Genomic DNA, 17,560 nt, shown 5'->3' with positions numbered 1-17,560 from the left:
TAATATTAATATTTTTAAAGAATATTATAAAAGATTATTAATACCATCTAAAAATATAATAACTTTTAATATATTTCTTTATATTAAAAAAAATTGGGACTATTCTCAGTCTCCATTAAGCTCCGACTCTGCTAGAATCGATGACCAATATTTGGAAAGAAAAAAATTTACTAGAAGGATGATCAAAGCTTGATCTTGATTTGAAATGTTTGGACCGTGAGATGCTGCAAAAGTGGTGACCAAACCCGGACTGCATTTTGAGGAATAGAAGAAGTTTGAAAATATTAAAGTAAACTAATTAACTAACCATAGTTAACCATTTTACCATTTATCTATAGTTTATTTACATTTACTTAGTTTATTATTTTTGCATGGCTAGAACCTGCGTGGCAGCTTGGTGTGTGGCCTTCAAAATTTTGTAATAGTTATCCACACTAATTAGTAAGTCACTATTTATAATTAAGTAATGATTATTTCAACTGTTTAGTTTTAAACTAATGTAGTTAGGCCCATTACTAAAGTGATAAAGAGGAGGCCCAAATGTTTTGTTAGCTGATTCAGAGAGTTCTAGAGTAAGCAAATACAATTAGCGAGTTCATGGGCTGACTGATTTAACTGTTGTGAAATTATAAACAAATCATTACTATTGGGTCATTTTGAATTAATTTAATTTTACATTTTTATTGGAGAAAAAATTAGTGGATACCTTTACGTACTCAATGACACCTGGTGAGAGAATGAGAAAAATAAATAAATATAATAAATTTTAGAATAGTAGATTTAAACTTAACTCAATTCTATAAAACTAGCTTGTAAGGTGAGAATTGTTTTTCACTTATATACTATTTATTGCTTAATCTTTAATCGATATAAGACAAATTTTTTTCAATAATAAGTGATATAGAAAAAATATGATAGTTATTATTAAAGTGTTTAAATTAAACCGGAGAGATATTCACTGATTATTATTTTTTTATTATTTATTTTAGGAAAAAGATTGGTATTTAGTCAAATCTAAAAAGAGAAAGAGATATAAGTTTGCAATATAAGTATAATTAATATTTTTTCGTTAAGGGTCGAACTTAAGTACTATTTAAATAAAAAGAATAAATATAAGTAACATGATGTGATAAGAAAATATAAATAAGAAAAATAATAGTAAATATTGATAAAGTGTGTAATGTGATATCATTAATATATAAGTAATAAAATGATAATATCACATCAAATACTTTTTGCATGTTTAGTTTCTATATAATCCACTTTTAAGTAAGAATTGCATTAAAATTAATGTAAAATCAATTAATTGTTGCTTTTTTATTAATGCACATCTAACTAAAACTAATGTGAAATCAAACATATTTCTTTATCAACACTTACTATTTTCGTATGCGATCAAATTAGACATACGCATATTTATGCTAATTCTTTGCACACATCAAATAGTACATAAGTATGATTAAAACATAACACCATAAACAAATTAATTAACAAGTTATAACATGTATATTTTTAAATAAGTGCAACGAAAATGGTGAAAAAGCATTGTAGCAAATATACAGAACATAAACAAATGGAAACATTAATTTGTGGCCACAATCCTATAAATACAAGAGGTGAAGACTATTATTGTAGGGTGCAGTTAAAGTTGGAGGAAATGAAGAGATGAAATTAATGAGAGGATATGGTTGATGGAGCAACAACATCAACATGGAGCTTTTGGCCAAACTCGCAATGCATTCCAACGGAAGAGAAGAAATAATAGTCCCCAACCCTATCCAAAGTAACACTCGAGTTCCCTCTGAAATACGTGTGGAGGATTTTTTTGGTTGTGCAACTGTCGTAATCGCTTTTTTCTACAAGAATCACCGTGTTCAGTCCCGGGTTGTACTGGAAAACTGCAAACCATGTACACCAAGCAACAAATTAATGACTTGTTCCTGTGCTAATTGTTTTAGGTGTGTTACAAATATAATATGAGAGCCCAATATATATATTTAGTTAAACTATTGTGCCTGAATCAATGTGAATAATATTAAGTATTAACATATGTATTGAAATTGAAGAAAAACAAGTTATGAAAATTATATATGTCACATACGAAGAACGTCACCAACAACGAAGGTTCTGTTTTGGGCCCATTCCTTGTAGAACGTTGGGCTGTTGGGCACATTCCAACCCAAATTGTCTCCCACAATATGAGTTGTGGAACTCACAGATACCAATTGCATGCTGCCAATCGTGGCGAAGATGAAGAAACTAAGGTGCATTTTCACGGCCATTTGTTTCTCAATTTGTGTCACTGTGTCAGTGTTGCCTTTGTTTGTTTATTTGTGATAATATCTCATTGAACTCTAAAGTGGGATTGAAATTGAATTGAAGATATTCTATTACTAGTGCTCACTAAAATTGGCATTTCTCCTCCCGCTTGTGCGCTTATTAATTAGGAAACTCGTTTTTCTTGACCAAGTCAAATTATTGATTACAAATAAGAATGGCTCAGGTTCTAGTTGTCAGATGAGAATGATACATGTTATATAGAATCAAAGGTTGGGAGTCTTTTCTGTTACTCCAAAGTACTAAACAACCAAAATGACACCTCATATCAGAGTGACATTTTTTAGGCTTTTGTTATATAGAAATCGAGTAAACACTTTTTTTTCATTGATTTAAAAGACACGGTCATGCTATCTATCGAAATGAATCACTAGAGTTGATTTAATTAATGTTCAAAGTTTGGATAATATGTATATGAGTTTATGTTTGTGCTATTTTTATAATTTCCATGAATAAAAAAATATTAATCTTAAAATTGAGAAATTAAAAAAATATAGTTTCTAAGATGCCTAATAAAATTTTATATTTATTTATTTATTGGTATTTTAGCCTTTTATTACATCAACATTATGGTTGAATTGAGATTTAAACAATGTATAATACCAACAATCTTAACTATTAGGTTGACCCTAATAATTTTTTGGATGTTAATATAAATAGTTTGTTTAATTATTTACAATAATTTTATCTAGATGAGTTATGATTCGACTCATCATGAGTTGTTCAAACAATGAGTTAATCTAACTCACTTTTAAGTGAAGTTATAAAAAATTGAATGATAAATTTATTTAAAATAATAAAATAAAAAATATAAAAAAATTTTATTAAACTTGATTAAAAAAAACACTTCTATTATTTCTATACCCTATAATTATATATGTTTATTACAAGATATAAAAATTGAAAAGAAAAATAGACATCAATTGTAACTAACTTATAATATCACAATAACATTTTTTTTAATCCATCATAATTAAAATGACAGCACTATAATTCAAACCTAAAATTTTGTGTATTCTAACTCCCTTCAAAATATCTTAGTAACATAGAATATGAAATTGACACAAAAACTTATAATCATAATTAATATATGTCAAATTCAATCAATAATACAAATATATAATCACACTAATATTTAAGAAAAAAAATTAATTAAATAAATTCATCTGACATATCATAAATTAACTTGTGATAAGTCAAGTTATAAATAAATTGAGTTAATTTTTTCCTATAATGAAATGAGCTAAATTTTTTCTAGTTTAGATCAAATTTGTAATAAATTGAATTGACTTATTTCTTTTGCACATTTATTTTATAAATATTATGTATATTTTTCATATTATATATATACATATAACTAAAATACTAGCTTACTTTTATTTCTACTTCAAATCCAATTTTTAAAAGTTGTTTATAGCAGTATTTTAAAACCCGGACCGACCCGGCCGGTCGGACCGGTTGGACCGGGAACCGGTGGTCCAGCCGGTTCGAATCTGAAGTTGGATCGATTATGCAGTCGACCCGTTTCAAACCGGATTGAACAGGTCAATTTTCCGGTTCAACCGGTGAACCGGTGGGTCAAACCGGTTCAACCACTTTTTTTTTCTTATTTTTTTTAAATTTTTTTTAAGGGACCATAAATCAAAAAAATAATAATGAAAATTGAATCTCTTAATGAAAAAGCAAGGAGTCTTATTAAATATAACAATGACTACTTGTTCTAATATATTTGTTTGCAATATATACAACTTAAATAACTTTTATAGTATATTATTAATTTTAAATTATATATTTAATAATGCAATATCTATGTAAATATTACATATATTATTTTATGATATTAATTGCAAGCATATTATATATGTACATATTATTTATATTTTTAATTTGTATTAATATACCGTTTAACATGTAATTTTTTTATGTATTTTTTACAAAATAAAAATAAAAATAATTTTAAATAAGATAGAAAAATTGAAATTTAAAATAAGATATTGATTTATTAAAATTTATAAGTATAAAATATATTTAATATAAATATTTTTTAATAAAAATCGAGTCATGCGGTTCAACTAGTGACCCACCGATTCAACCTTTGATCCACTAACTCAGTACCTTAACCGGTTCGATGATCGGCCCGATTTTTAAAACTATGGTTTATAGAATAAAAACGACTCATTTATTATTTTATTTTGGGTGTTAATTATTTTATACATAAACTTTTGAAAATAAAAATAAAAATAAAAAATGAATAGCGGAGAGCAGAGAGGAGTAATAAAATATTAAATAGGCGTGGTTTAGCGAAAAACCAATTGGCGCCTTCGGAAACAGGAATTGGGCTTAAGAAAATCAAGGTTTGTCCGTAAAACCCTAAATTAGCGAAGCGAAGATGGGAGAAAGTGGAGCGAAACCGGTGTGTGCTGAAGAATCTCTCGCTCTTCTCAATTGCGTCACACAATCTCCGTTCGATGAAGACAAATGCCTTCGCCTCTTGCATTCCTTGCGCGACTGCGTCCTCGCCAAGGTACACTTTTCATTCCTTCTCAAATAACTGCGTTAAGAGGAATCCAATTTCTTTTAATCATTGTTTTATATCCCTTCTCTTTATGCCGATGCCCGATGCCCGATGCCCGATGGGTTACATAAAACTTTTAAATTTGTTCGACTGACCTAAAAGAATGTTTCATCGGTGTTGATGAAGGAAGTCAATTGTACAATTTGGAGATTTTTTGTTTTAGCAATGGAAGTTTAATCAAGTACCGGCTTGGCTTTAGATGACCTCAAGAGCCCACCCTTTGATTAGATATGACTCCTCTAGGCAAAGCATATGTTAGATGGTAAAGTAAGTATGAATCACCCTTGAATAAACCATCAATTCGGTCCCTCAAGTATTACCCTCTCTCCTAAGTAGTTCTTAAAGTAATAAAATTATATTAGTGGTTCCTAAAATGTTAGAAATAATGCTTTATAATCCTTTAAGTATTGAAAGATCCTTCAAACTAGTCCTTTGATGTTGGCAAAACATATCAATGTCACTAAATTGATGGATTTTCAATACTTTAGGAGCTACTTATCAATTTCATTTCTTTAAGGACTATTTAGGAGAGAGAATAATACTTGATGGCCTATTTGACGATTTATTCGATCATGCTTTGATTAGTATCCCGTATTTTAGAGGAACTTATTTTATAGGTAAAGTAAGCTACTTATATAAACTAAGCAACTTATTTTAGATGATAAAGTAATTTGAGTAGATGATAAGAAAATCCACAGTCAATATAATTTGCACATGCATAACAAGTCATTGATGTGTTGGAATATCAACTATTTTTTTTGTTATCATACTTTTCCCTTGCTCATATTAGAAGAATCAAATTCCTTTTATAAGAGAGATGGCCACAAAAACAAAATGTGAAAGTAGTTCATATATGGCTTATTTTATTGGAGTTGCACTTGATCTGCATACCAAACATGATTTGAAACACTTAAATCGGAATGCATATTTGGTGGTGTTGTCCTCTCTGGACAGTACATAATTATGCGCTTCAGAGTTGATTGTTTATGGCCTTTGCCTTCCTATTCCAACTTGTTTGCCAGACATGTTTGAGTTTATGCATGCAGTTGTTTAAACATAGATGTGTTTTCTTCTGTTTTTTGAGTGGTTTGTGTTTTCTGCCTCAACAGAAAGTGAAGAAGTTTTCCCTAGCTGGACAGGAAAAACAGGAAACTAAATCCATTGACAAGAAGGCTTAATTACCAATTACCATATCTTCATGTAACAGAAGCTGTTTAATTTCAAATATCCACAATAACTTTGATTTTGACAAAAAAAATTGTTTCAAGTGTAAAGTTGAATGGGAGGTGAGATCAATGGCTTGCATCTCTCATCATCGGATGTTATGCTAGTTTTTCCGCCTTAATCATAATTGTGGCCTGAGGTTAATATAGCCGAAGACTTCCACTTTACCCTGTTCAGCATAAACACTGAACCGCGTTGCAAGATGGAATTGAATGTATGACTTGTTACAATGTATACCTTTCTAGATAACTACGAATACAATTTATGGCATTCTAATGGATGGATGGATTTCTGGCTTTATAACCTTGTTCATTATGCGAGAAGACGAATATTTCATCCTTGCTTGATGATATGCCATTTTCCTGATGGCTAATTGATTGTAGTCGATATTTTTCAGAATTTTAGAGCTGTAAAAATAACCCTGCATTGGAAACAATTACATGCTTCTCAACAAAAACATGTCTCCCTTTTTACGCTTGGTTAGATTTATTACTCCATTCGTTTTTTTTTATTTGTCATATTTTTAGTAAAATTTTATTTTTGTTTATTTGTTATTTTCAAAATTAATTGTTATATTATCAATTATATCTTTACATTTTACTTGACATCTAATTAATTTATATATCCCAACTAATATGCATTTATTATGAAGTAAAAAAAAAAAAAGATATAGTAGAAAACATTAAAAAAATTCTATAGAAAATAGAAAATTTTATTATGATTCTTTTATATAAAATAATCTTAAACAATTATTATAACAGAACCGAGACATTATTATTATTATTATTATTATTATTATTATTATTATTATTATTCAGCTATGTGGTCATTACGCCAAAAGCAAGATAATCATTATATTACTAAGAGGAAAACATTGACAAAGCCTGTAACCTGGTTTCAAGCACCACCAGAACCAGTAGCCACTGTCACGTACCACTTTTCTTAACTGGAATAATAAACACAACACCCACTATTCTAACATCAATTTCATATTACATTTCCCCCTTTTTGCTCAATGTGCGAACTTGTTCACGATAACAAACTCAGGAGCTGGAGGGGATTTCGGCCGTGTGGATGATATATGTGAGTACAAGAGCCAGCAGCATCAACACATAAGCTATCCCTTGATCAAGAGATGGCCCTGGATTACAACACACAACACAAAAAAAATAAATAAAAAATAAATAATGCAGAATCATTAGTTAATAACTTTAGGTATGACAATTCATCAGAAATTAGAAAAAATGTAAGATCAAAACCTAACCTTTGCAGTTTTAAAACGTTTTTTTAAAAGATAATTAATATAGAAAAGAAGGGAATTGGGATTTGGAAGTACATAGTATGTATATTATTAATAAGATTGGATGTGGCATTGGGATATGATATTAGATCTGGTGAAAAAAGATAGAAGAAGAGTTGAAAATAATAATAATAATAATACCATCGCTGGTAGGGGCAGGTGCAGGAGCTTGAATTTGAGCATGAACAGCGGCGGGCATTAAGAAAAGTGCGAGAATGAGAGTGGCAAGCATGGCCACAACTCCGAATCCGAAGGAATATTTGGGACCCTGCATTTCTCTTTCTCTCTCTCTGGAACTTGAAACGCACAAGAGAGAGAAAAAAAGAAAGTTTTTGGGTGAGAGGAAGAGGGTGGATGGCGTTTAAAAAGTGGTTAGATTACAGTTGTCAGTTGAAGGCATGCGACAAAAGAGGAAAAAGCCATTCCCTTGTGTTGTGGGGCGCATGTTTCGGAAACCCTAACCCATGTGACTCTTCGCAATTTGCCCTTTCGCTTTTTCATTCCCAATAACACTCTTCTTTTGGCGCCATTCCGCTCCTTCCTCGCCCATATGTTTTTGTTCCTATGTTTATGTTACCCGTCTCTATACACCCCTAACATATTTATTTATATCTCACTTATTTCTAATTACGTCTCTTCGCTACATTGTTAGGTTAACTTTTAAGAATAAATAATTACATAAATACAATAGTTAAACATGTTCATGACCATGACCATCAATATCATACAACGACAACCATCTACTTGTTACCTAAAAGTAAAGTAGATACACAAAATCTTTAACATTTGTCTAGCTTGCTAAAATACACCCATGGGTTACTTATTTAGATAGTAATTATAGCTTATTAAAAATATTATTTTGATCATTGGTATTTACTTTTTAAACGATTTAGTTAATAAAAAAATAAGGGTTTGTTATAAAACAATGTCTGAATACATCACATTGCAATAATGTATCAATAACATCTTTAAACAAACATTGTATAAATAAATACTTAACAAAAAGTTTTTTTTTTCCTTACATTTTTTTCATTACCAAATTATCATATATGTAATAAGTTTGTTAATTTTTTATTATTATAATAATCACTATAAAATCACGTTAAAATTGTTTTCTAATTGATTTACAATATATATTTTTATACTAACATGCCGTATCCATTAAACTCCATAAAACAATACCACAACACGAAAAATACCTTGTTACCAATTGAAATTCAAGTCATAGCATTTATATTTTATACGTCCACTTAGGGAAGGGATCTTCATTAGTATTATAATATAAATCCATCGCTTTACTTTCACTCTAATGTCTTTTACATTAATGAAACCCAACATTTTTTTAATTTTACTTTAAATACATTAATGTGAGGCACTAGCCTCAAAACTTGACAAAATTCTTGCGCAAAATTACAGCAGCCAGACGTCCTTGTTATATTAAGGACAACAAAAAATTATAACATCTCAGACACGGAAATGCTAATTTTAAATACACACGCACTATCGGCGAAAATACAAAAGAAATTTTCAAGATGCTTTCCTTTGAAGGCGTTATTGAAGCTGCAAATTTTGCTAGCTCAAACATAAAATTTACACTACGTACATATATATAGAGTATAATTTTGAAGTGTTAATCTTTCACGTAATGAATCTGCTACTTGTTTTCATATTGATCCTCGAGACTAATGTATAACAAGTCTTTTATACAAACTCCATATCAGAATGTCTGGATTAACATTGTGATTATTTCTCCATTCAATTATGCTTGAAACCGATCCCTTCATCAAATTATGCCGTCAAAAGAATTTTAGATACACTAGAAGAAAATTGATGAGATTAGCTTGAGTGAAACGGGTAAAACTGTATGGCTGTACAAACTTTAACGGGGCAGTTATCAAGGGCAAGCTTTCGCTCAAACCATCTGTAGAACTTTTATACATCCACTTGAATTGGCTGCAACAACCATGTCCGATTTCCCTCTCCAGCACACACTTGAAACAAACTGACCATTGTCATCATCTGTCTCTTTACCAGAAATAGGATCAATGGTGCCAAACTTGTGAGAAGTCACTGGCATGGGAAGAGATTTATAGTAGGCATAAACCTGCAAGATCATATAGGTATCATCGCAAAATTTGGGCTTATACAAGTCACGTAATAGGATGTGTAACTCTGATTTCAGAGGTTTGTGAATAGTTAAATGGATAAAACACTAATTGAATACATTTTTGTATTAGTTAACTTAAAGCCTGTCTAACAAATGTTATAATGAAAGTAACATATACCTCATTTGTTTCTGAACCACATGCTATATATCCATCAGCAACTGATAAACCCACAAAATTCTGCAAAAGCAAAAAGGTGGAACTTAAGTCGGTCTTTCTGATGTACAGCCTCGGGAGTAGCTCACCGAAGTAGTTAATATTATGGAAGGTAAATTTGGATTTTGTAAATTTGTCTTCACTACTCAGACCATCAGAATGCTCCATCCAACACCCAAAAAGAGCGAATTTATTTTCTTTTCTATTTTTAAAACAAATGTTGGAAGGATGTCAGAAACAGATCCTTAAAGATGTCATGGACATAATTTACAGTAAGTGCTACAAAACTTAAAACCAAACCTTCTCATTAGTATGGCCTGACAGGGTTAAGCTGCAGGCACTAGTAGATGGACCCTCAGGAGAGGTTTTATTGAGATTCCAGATCTTCAATGTATTATCCGTTGATGCTGAAACAAGTGTTTCAGAGTCCAAGAATTTGACATAGCTTACAGCTTTACGATGGCCAGTCAACACACACCAAGGGCTTCTAAGATTGCGAAGATCATAGCAATAAGCAGAGTAATCCGCAGATCCAAAGGCCAGCAAATGAGAGGAATGAGTAGAGAACTGGACGCTACAGACATTAGCAACGTTCCTGATTGTGCCTAAACTGTTCTTCTGCAAAACAATTTTACATTTTATTAGCTATAGATCATAGGGAAGAAACTTTTTGCTGTAGCTTTAGCTAAGTTCAGATTCATAAATGCCAGACCAACTTGAGAGAAAGCAACAATCAATGGTAACCCCAGTTCCTCTAATTACTGTTATCAGTCGAGTAAATTCTGCACTCACAGCTTAAGCTGGTGTCCCTATGACCTGTGTATGAATGCTAAAGAGCTTCAGCTTACCTCATTGATACTCCACAGCTTCACAGAACAATCATCACTCCCGCTGGCAAATTTAGTAGGGCATACCAGAGAGAAATCAACAGACCAGGCCCTCTTTTCATGTTCGGTGAATCTAGAAAACCCTTGGCTTGTATTGGCATCCCATAGCTGAAAATGCATCCATTTAGGCAATGCACTTAGTAATGCTAGAAATGAGAGCATATCAATCATCAAGAAATGGTTGTATTTTTCATATTAAAAGAAAAAAATACCAACTTTTTACTTTTAGTTTTCTGGTGGGGGAGGAAGTCATAGGTGAGTATACATGATGCATTTCAGTTAGTGAACTAGACCAATAAGAGCATCTAGTTTATCAGACAAACTCTACCAGTGTATCATAACATACTCATGTTCAGTACAGAGTACTACTTTGTCGGCTTCCTGAGGAACTATATTAAACTTAAAGAAGGTAAAACGCAATCCATCCTTGAACTGAAATAAAGCCAACCATTGGACATGATAATCCTTAAAAACTTCAGATTGAAAAGTAATCTTGCAAGCAACATAGAGGATCATGGAAACCAATTAGTGAAGCTAAGGGAAGGAACTTACAATTAGCGTTTTGTTCCCCACTCATCCCTTTAGGGTTAGTTTGACATATTCTGGAAAAATGGGAATGAAAAATGAAATAATGAATTTTCGGTACAATTTTTCACATGAATTTCATCCACAATGCTTTGTCCCCCATTTAAAGGTACAAGTATAACAAACTCATCCTCAAACAGTTTTATCACAAACATACAAGTGAAAATTCAAGTATACTCTAGAAGATAAACCATTACATTTTGGTTCAGAACTGCATATGCCAAAATGTAACTGATGGAAACAGAAAAGAATGTATGCCAATGATAAACGCAAAAATTCAAATGGTATCTAATATGCAAGCCATACAAACCTTGACTACACCATCATAGTCTGTGGAGGCAAGATAGTTCTGGATGTAGTTATTCCAGCAAACACTACTGAGCCTTGATCTGTTTGACATCTCAACTACAGGATAATGGATATTGACAGAGTCATTGAAAAGTGCATTGAAATAAAAAATGTTTATTTTCCTTGATATCCCAGCAGCAGCAAAATAGTCTTCATCCCTATCAAAACTCATAGAGCAGATTACATTTGCAGGATTGTTAAAACCAGCATTTCTTAGTGTGCCCCGCAATTTAAACTTGCTATAACGTGCATACTTGCACAAACTGTCAAAGAAAGCTCCTAAAGTATCTGTCGTCTTATGTTGTTCCATGTCTTTTTGAGCTACGCACCAGTTGTCACGATTTTTCAGTATATCTTTATCTAGGTGCATTGCAGTGTCTGTTTCAGGAAGTTTAATTTTGGATCTCATGGAAAAGTATGCATTTTCTAGTAGGCACCTATTTTTCATCAATCTCTGCTCATTTGCATTAGAAATTGTACGTACTGGTGGTAATGTTTCGGAACTTGAAGGTTCTTTGCGAAGAGACGCACTCTCTATTTGACAAAAGGAGTTGTTCTGCAAGCTTGAGGGAAGCAAGGATTTTCTCAAGTCATGTCTCCTCTCCACCTCTTCTATATCTGATTCCAAGCATCTGATTTTTTCTGCCAATTTGTTGGCTTCCATGTGCTGCTTCTCTTTTAGGGAGATGAGGAAATCCAATAGCAATTCTGATTCTGCATCATCTTGGTTAAGACTTGATGATAATTCCTTACTGTACACCTCCTGCATTCCATTAATCACTTCAGATTGTAGGATCTCCCTGTTAGGCAAAATGAGTTATAACTTTAGGAAATCATAGTCTGTGGTAGATATAGAACTTGAAATGACAAGAAAATCGAACCTCCTTACAAGACTAATAAATTGATTTAGAACAACAACAGAAAGAAGTCCTCTCAGAAAGATCTGAGCCCAAGGTGAACCTCCTTTAGTGCTCAATTTCCCTTAGTCCTCCCTATTCTCTCTCCCCCCTATTATCCGATTAAATAGCATATTTTACATATGTAAACATGTCAATATCTGTAGGATAGCCATTACCGTAAGTTTGGGATTTGCTTGATTTCTAGTGATGTGCTTTAGTACAGACCATAATGAAAACACACCATTATATAGTAGTCAGTGATATCTAACAAAGGAGTTTGAGTCTGACATGTCCAAGAATAAAAATTTCAACTACATCTACAATAACTTGCCAGATGTCTATTTTTTTTATAAATAATAACAAAAAGGAAAAAAGAAAACACATCTTCTGTACGCACTTTAAAAATCTAGTTAAAATGGGACTGTATTTTTCCTATACTTGATTAATAGAGCGTTTCTTCCCATCTTTCATTTTGCATGTTCATGCATGCATTAGGTGGTTAATAAGTCTTTTAACTTTTGTCTGGATATGATCAAATTATGGATGGGAAGTAGGAAATAGGAGAGGACACGTAGCAAGAGCTCCACAACATTGTCAGCCATCAGTTTCCAACCAATATGGAGTTGAACCATGTTGTGTGATGCTCTTAATGGAATTTAACACCACCCCAACCAGTTGCACATCGGAGCTACAGCCACCCTTTCTAGTAAGTAAAAATATGGTACTGAAATTGATTCGCAAGCTGATTGCGATAGATACTCCATAAACAATTTGATTTGGTGATCTATACAATTGCGTGGTTGGGATTCATGTGACATTCTTTCTGAAATGCATTTACCAATAGGTAGTATATTCTTTCCTTCAAACTCTCAATGGCACTGGAGAGTAGTTAAAACAAACAAGCTGTAGATCAATTTTTATTTTTACTTATGGCAAAATTTTACTGGGATGGACAAAGTATGAAACCTTTTTTAGTTATTAGTAGGATGGGACCACAACGGAAACTGTATCTACAAAAATTAAAATATAATGGGAGCGTTTTTTCTCATAAATACAAGAGATGATTGATGAATCCAATGATGATCATAATACAGACTCAGATGTGAAATATATTGGCATGGTTAATGGTAAGATAAGTTCCTTACCAAAAATATATATTCGCAGAGTAGAACTCAAAGTACAAATACACAGCTTTCTGGGCACCCCAGAGAGCATGCCGTGATGTTTAAACATTTTTATAACATTTATCAAATAAACATGAGATTTCTATAGCAAATGTTTGTCAAATCATTTTTACTTATAATTTAATTAAAGAAAATCTAATGACTTTGATACACAAGATTTCAGTGTTACCTTATTGTTGGACGTGATGATGGTTCAGGATGCAACATCCAAAGGCAAAATCCGGCTTCTGTAGGATACTCTGATAGGAAAACTGAAGGAAGGATCCTACAGCGAAGATCAGACATTGCAGCAATATGTGCCTTTTCTGATTCAAAATGATTAAGTAACTGAAATAATTGACCTAAAATATAATCAGTCCTAAAGTTTATGTAAACTTATCCTACTGTACTGTTTCAGTAAAAATTGACTAAGAAATAGTATTTAATAAAAGAATATCAGATCATTCAAAGGTCTGTCAAAACAATTAATGGATTAAATTTGTTATAACAAGTATTCGATTTTACTTGACCAAAAGAAGGTTTCCAGTATTAAAGAGCTCTGTTTTTTAATTTACATGGGGTGCCATTTTACAAATGATAAAACAGATCACAGAAGTTGAATGGAATGAATATTTTCCACTGATATTCACAGGTACATTTTTATATATAAATCCTAGATCAAAAAGGGAAAAAAAACACTAGTTGATCCAAACAAAATTGGGTTAAATTAAAATCATTGTACTAATAACGGTAGCTAAGAAAACTAAACATAAGGAAATGATTACAAAAATAGGCTAATAATCAGGACTAAAATTAAGGAAATAATTATAATCAACAACAAAAAAAACAATGTAAACTTCTTCTAAAAGAGGAAGTAGCATCCTTTTCTCTATCTAGCTTGTTAAAGATTCAGCATCCAGTTCAAATCATACCAAAACATTATAAAATAGCTGATACAAATGAGAGGACAAGATTAATGTATGACTGAGAAATGGACAGTATAAATCAGGGATATAAATGTTTCAAAATAAAGACTATATAGCAATATACATTAGAGTTGGTTCAAGAGCAAACAAAAAGTAAATTATAAAAGACAGAATTTGAAATCAGCCAAACAAACAGTAAATTGCCGGTCGATTGTCTCATTATTTACTTAATTTTAATGATTTAAAAAAAAATATATCAACAGTTGACACTGAACAAGCATAAGTAAACTCTTCAATAAGTTATTTCAAGTTAGAATCAGATCAAAAGATTCATCAAACTTTAGTTCCAGAAACATCTCATAAATTTTATAGAGAAAGGGTAGAGTGACACTGGGTCAGTGTCCCATTGCAAGGATGTTTGTAAGCTAACTCTCAGAAGAAGGGGAGACATACCCCCTCCACCCACCTTAAAAAAAACAGACAGAAGCATGTTTCTTACATGTGTACTTCATATTATTTAGAAACACATCAATTTTGAGAACTCAACGATGAAACAGAGGAAATGAACATCGAATAAATGTAAAAAAGAGGGTATCCATCAACTAGGCTACGCACCTCAAAGAAAAGGACTCCGAGACAGTAGATATTTGATGATGTTGCGCAACCACCCTCAGGACTTGCATACCATTTATCTTCCAATCTTTCATTTAAAGAAGTCAATTGCAATTGACCTGCATTAGATATGTGAGGGATGCGAGACAATCTCCAAATATTATGTTCAGAATATTGGATATCTTGTGATCCCACTGCATTGATTTTAATATCATTGGCAATTTGAAGATACAAGTCGGTCCTTGGAGGGCATTGACTCCAATCACCAGAAACTCTAACATTTTCATTGAATTTATGTTTCTTTGACCGCAACTTAGGAGGAGAAATTACCTTCTCTGACAGCCTTTTTCTATTAAAAGAATTCTCTAGCTGAAGAACTTCAGAATTTACAACACTATATAAGGTCTGATTCTGATCAGGCAACCCAAGGTACATAACCTGGTTTGATGGTGACAATTTAATATAAGAAGGGTAAAGATTGTGCATTGCAATTCCCTGGGAGTGAAAACCATCCACCAAATCCACAATTTTTCTGAATATGCTTAAATGCTCCGTTTTGCTCCCTTTGTGGTGCCTAGATTTCAACCATTCTCTCAAAGTCACACCATCACAGTCAGACTCACCGGATCCTGGCACTGTAGCATTATGAGGAGACTTTGCAGTCTTTGAACCATAGCCCAATAATGCATTAGAAGATGGACCTTTACATACAATACCCTTTCCCTTCGATGTACTTCTAATAAGGTACTCTGCAAATCCTGGTTTATCTGTAATTTTTGTTTGTATTCCTTCACGAGCATCACCTTCATCCTCTTTAAGTGCAGCTTTATGCACATCACTGGACAAGTGCTGCATGACATCACCCTGATCATCATTGACTGATCTTCTAGCCAATATATCCCCCCAAGCACTAGATGTAGCTTGAAGACTATTTCTGGCTATTATGCAATCACTTCCCATGCCTGAATCACCAACCAGCTGATAATTATGCCGCCATCGACTCTGACTATTATGCAAAAGCTCTGGATTGTTGGAAGTACCAATAACCAGGTTAGTACCGTTGTAACTTTTCACCTTTAATTCTTCAACCATGCCACCAGCATCATCCGAAAAGAGACTTGGATGCAGATGCTCCCGCACGGCAACATGGCTGATGGCTTCAAGCACATTCTTACCTAGTGGAAGGTCACTATATTCTTGGGGTTTTAATGTTTTGGGGAATTGAGGGTTTAGTGAATGTCCATCATCTTTGCTTTGATGTTGCACACATCCACCAACCTCCAATTCTTTATCCATGTTGTTAAAACTTAAAACTTATCGTTACATTACATATCCTCTGGCACAAACATGCGCTCATAAACTACCCACATGATATAGCAAGTTTGTCGCAGAGCAATTCCAAGTTCTGACAACCCTATGTTAGGATAAGTACTTAAACAATTAGCAATTGAAGACACACCGTTATATGAGAAATATACAACATACACAAGACGCATAAACATTAATGAAACACAAAATCACAATAATTCACTGACCTGAAGGAAGAAATGGAATGGAAGCAGATACTGAAAAGTGTATTGTAGGATAACAGATAAGAGGGAATTAGGCCATTTTGCATAAAAAAAAAAGAGGGTGAAACGGAAGAGAAGTGAAAGTGATTTTTTATTTTTTACTTTTCATTCCAATTATGAAACGGGAGGTTGTGAAAGTAGAGAGATGAAGAAACGGTGAAAAGGGTTTTATTATGATTTATGAGTGAGTTTTTCTTTCTTCCACCGCAAAACACAATGGATAATAGGACCTTTCATAACTTGTATTTTGAATTTGCCACTTCTTTCTTTCGTACATATCTCCGTGTTTCATATCCATGCTACCACGTCGATCAACTGTCTTTTTCTACTTTCTAACTTGCAAACACGTTCCCAGAATTTTACCTACAATTTTTTTTAAATATTAAATTATATTTTACTCTTTTATCTATTAAAATATTTCTTTTTTTTATTATCTTTTTTATTTGACTTAATTTAATCTTTTTAAAATAATAAATATTTTTAATTTTACAATATAATTTTGAATATTTTTTATTGATTGAAGATGTAAAACTTATAATATTTAATCCAAATTATGAAATATAATTGATGTTTTAATCTAAAAAGATATATCATAAACAACTAAAAAATAATATAAAATTAAATTATTTTAAAAAAATATTTTTATCATATTTATAATATATTTGATTTGAATATTTAAAATAATTTATATAAATAAATTTTGTTAGACAAATTTAATATCTTGAATTAATCAGAAAAATATTCAAAAAAATTGAATTAATTTAGATTTAGAAGATAAAAAACATAATTTAATCTTTTTAATGTTGTATTTA

At 31.9% G+C, this 17,560-nt stretch overlaps 1 protein-coding gene and 1 non-coding gene across 4 annotated transcripts; both read right to left on the bottom strand.

Annotated features, from left to right (window-relative positions):
- Nucleotides 1–1,483: 1,483 nt before the first annotated feature.
- LOC109805552 (uncharacterized) lies at nt 1,484–2,970 on the bottom strand. Its single transcript, XR_014431807.1, has 2 exons — nt 2,102–2,970; nt 1,484–1,898 (listed from the first exon to the last, which is right to left on the bottom strand). It is a non-coding gene; the product is annotated as an uncharacterized LOC109805552 (transcript).
- A 6,109-nt stretch (nt 2,971–9,079) lies between these two features.
- On the bottom strand, nt 9,080–16,997 carry LOC109805571 (protein SPA1-RELATED 2). Of its 3 annotated transcripts, none has more exons than XM_020367707.3 (8): nt 16,713–16,995; nt 15,181–16,591; nt 13,830–13,960; nt 11,540–12,377; nt 10,606–10,752; nt 10,058–10,375; nt 9,722–9,781; nt 9,080–9,540 (listed from the first exon to the last, which is right to left on the bottom strand). In XM_020367707.3, the coding sequence occupies exons 2-8, from the start codon at nt 16,471–16,473 to the stop codon at nt 9,349–9,351; spliced, it is 2,979 nt and encodes a 992-aa protein (XP_020223296.1). In that variant the 5' UTR covers nt 16,474–16,591; nt 16,713–16,995; the 3' UTR covers nt 9,080–9,348. The 3 variants fall into 3 exon arrangements, with proteins under 3 accessions (XP_020223296.1, XP_020223295.1, XP_029128670.1); XM_020367706.3 differs by having other exon boundaries at nt 13,830–13,987; nt 16,713–16,994; XM_029272837.2 differs by lacking the exons at nt 9,080–9,540; nt 9,722–9,781 and adding an exon at nt 9,789–9,959 and having other exon boundaries at nt 13,830–13,987; nt 16,713–16,997.
- Nucleotides 16,998–17,560: the final 563 nt, after the last annotated feature.

The sequence above is a fragment of the Cajanus cajan genome, chromosome 2, assembly GCF_000230855.2.
Source record: "Cajanus cajan strain Asha chromosome 2, NIPB_CcT2T_4, whole genome shotgun sequence".
NCBI lineage: Eukaryota > Viridiplantae > Streptophyta > Magnoliopsida > Fabales > Fabaceae > Cajanus > Cajanus cajan.
Note: the sequence above shows the minus strand (reverse complement) of the source record. Positions and strands in the feature narration are given on the sequence as shown.

Coding starts and splice junctions, on each gene's coding strand:
- LOC109805571 (XM_020367706.3), bottom strand. CDS start 16,473: ATGGATAAAGAATTGGAGGTTGGTGGATGTGTGCAACATCAAAGCAAA. Junction 13,988..15,180: donor TCGGAGTCCTTTTCTTTGAG/GTGCGTAGCCTA, acceptor CAATTATTTCAG/TTACTTAATCATTTTGAATC. Junction 10,376..10,605: donor AGCTGTGGAGTATCAATGAG/GTAAGCTGAAGC, acceptor ATTGTTTTGCAG/AAGAACAGTTTAGGCACAAT.